General features: G+C 35.8%; 1 protein-coding gene across 1 annotated transcript; it reads right to left on the reverse strand.

Annotated features, from left to right (window-relative positions):
- Positions 1–599: 599 nt before the first annotated feature.
- On the reverse strand, positions 600–1,612 carry LOC106761843 (nicotianamine synthase). Its single transcript, XM_014645412.2, has one exon. It carries the CDS (start codon positions 1,551–1,553, stop codon positions 699–701), a length of 855 nt encoding a protein of 284 aa, XP_014500898.1. The 5' UTR covers positions 1,554–1,612; the 3' UTR covers positions 600–698.
- Positions 1,613–1,903: the final 291 nt, after the last annotated feature.

Consider the following 1,903-nt stretch of genomic DNA (forward strand, 5'->3'; position numbering starts at 1 on the left):
AAAATGTAATAAAAGTTCTTGAATATTGTAGAAAAACCTAAGATAGGAAAAAAAATCAAGAACATTCTATATATAGGTAAAAATTTAGGACATTAAACATAAGTTGTGGCTAGCATATTCTACAATAATCTATGGATCTATAAATACCCTTGTACTTTACCATTTGATGCAAGACAACATCTATCACAACTAAAGACAACTACAATACTCCATCTAACTATTACTTCCACATTTTATTATCTCCACATTTTCTCTACCGATCAACTATTCATTTCACAACCTTAAAATACTAACATGAACATTCACCAGTTTCCCATGATGTGCAGACGCAATTGATAAACACGTACAAGGGCAGCAAGGCAGCTGAATAACCAGCTTTAGTCGATGTGCACGGTCAAAATATTTATGACAACATTTATCCAAAAAGCTGGACAATAATATAGATAAGGTTTGTTTCATTTTATTTGGCTGATCCAATTTTGGAAAGCAAATAAAAGTTGACTTGAACTTCTTGATCTAAAATCACTTAAAACTTTTAACCATATCAAATAACATATTTATTATCACATTTATAATTCTTGCTCATACGGATGTTTTAATCAACCTGCATAGAATAAAGTAACACAACAACAAGAAACATGTATATAGAAACTACATAGCCGGGATGTTGAAGTAGATAGAAGTGCATGGTGTTGGAACTAAGCCTTAGGCTTGCGAAGAAGAACAACCGAATTGATGACATCATTTGTGGGGTGAAAGATGGAAAGAACCTGAAAATTCAGCATGTCACGTTCCTGAATAACAGGGTACAAGAAAGCTCTTGACCCTTTTGCACTTCTCACAAGCAAAACCCCTTCCTCTTTCATATACTTCCTTATGTGTCCCAAAATCTTCACTTTTGCTTCCCTATTCAGGCCAACGAGTGCTGCCAAAAAGATGCAATCATATTGCCCCAATCTCTCTCTCACGTCCATGATGTCTTGTGTCACAAACTTCATCCTCTTCTCAAGTGCTGCATCGGAAGCAACAATCTTTCGAGCCACCTCGTTTGCCTTCTCATCATTGTCAAAGTTGTCAAACTGTGTGGACTCCATGTGGTGAGTGGCCATTATGATGGAAGTGAGTGGCATTGGACCTGATCCCACAAAAGCCACTTTCTTTGCATTCACAATCCCATTTTCTTTCAGGATTTTGTTCTCCATCTGTGCTAGTTTCAAATAGTTGCCATAGTAAGGGAAAAGGGTCACATTCTTTAAGGGCTCGGCTGTGAGGCTTATGAAGGTTGAGAATTCAAGCTCTAAGAGTCCCTCGGCATGGCCACTAAGGTTAATCAGATTCTGACGTATCTCTTGCACCTCTTGAGGCAAGGCCTCAATGTCAATCGATGAAGGGAGAGTGCAAAGTTTCACAAGATGACTGAAGAGACTATTCACTTGCTTGCAAGGCCTAAGAGATTCAAGCTTTGAGATGCTTGCATGAAGTTGCATAATCTCAGCTATCAGAATCTCTTCTGGTATTTCAGCTTCAATGTTGCTGCTTTTGAATGAAGCCATTGGGTTGAAATGATTTCAAAGATAAACTTATCTAAAGTAATCACAACACTTAGGTTTTCTGTTTGCCGTGTGGAAGAAAGTGAGAAAGCTTAAACTATTTATAGTTGCATGGGAACGGATTCAAAAGTTCAACCTTTCGTTGGACATTATTTAACTATATATATATATATATATATATATATATATATATATATATATATGTTGTTATTGAAATTCATACTAGTCAACTACAAAAGGATGTTTCATGCCTTCAAGATTAACAATGTAATAAACACCTGAATGCATGATGTGTTGTCTCATAATAATCTGAATATTTGGAATCATACAAAATTTTATACATCATATTTAAC

The sequence above is a fragment of the Vigna radiata genome, chromosome 5, assembly GCF_000741045.1.
Source record: "Vigna radiata var. radiata cultivar VC1973A chromosome 5, Vradiata_ver6, whole genome shotgun sequence".
Classification (NCBI taxonomy): Eukaryota; Viridiplantae; Streptophyta; class Magnoliopsida; order Fabales; family Fabaceae; genus Vigna; species Vigna radiata.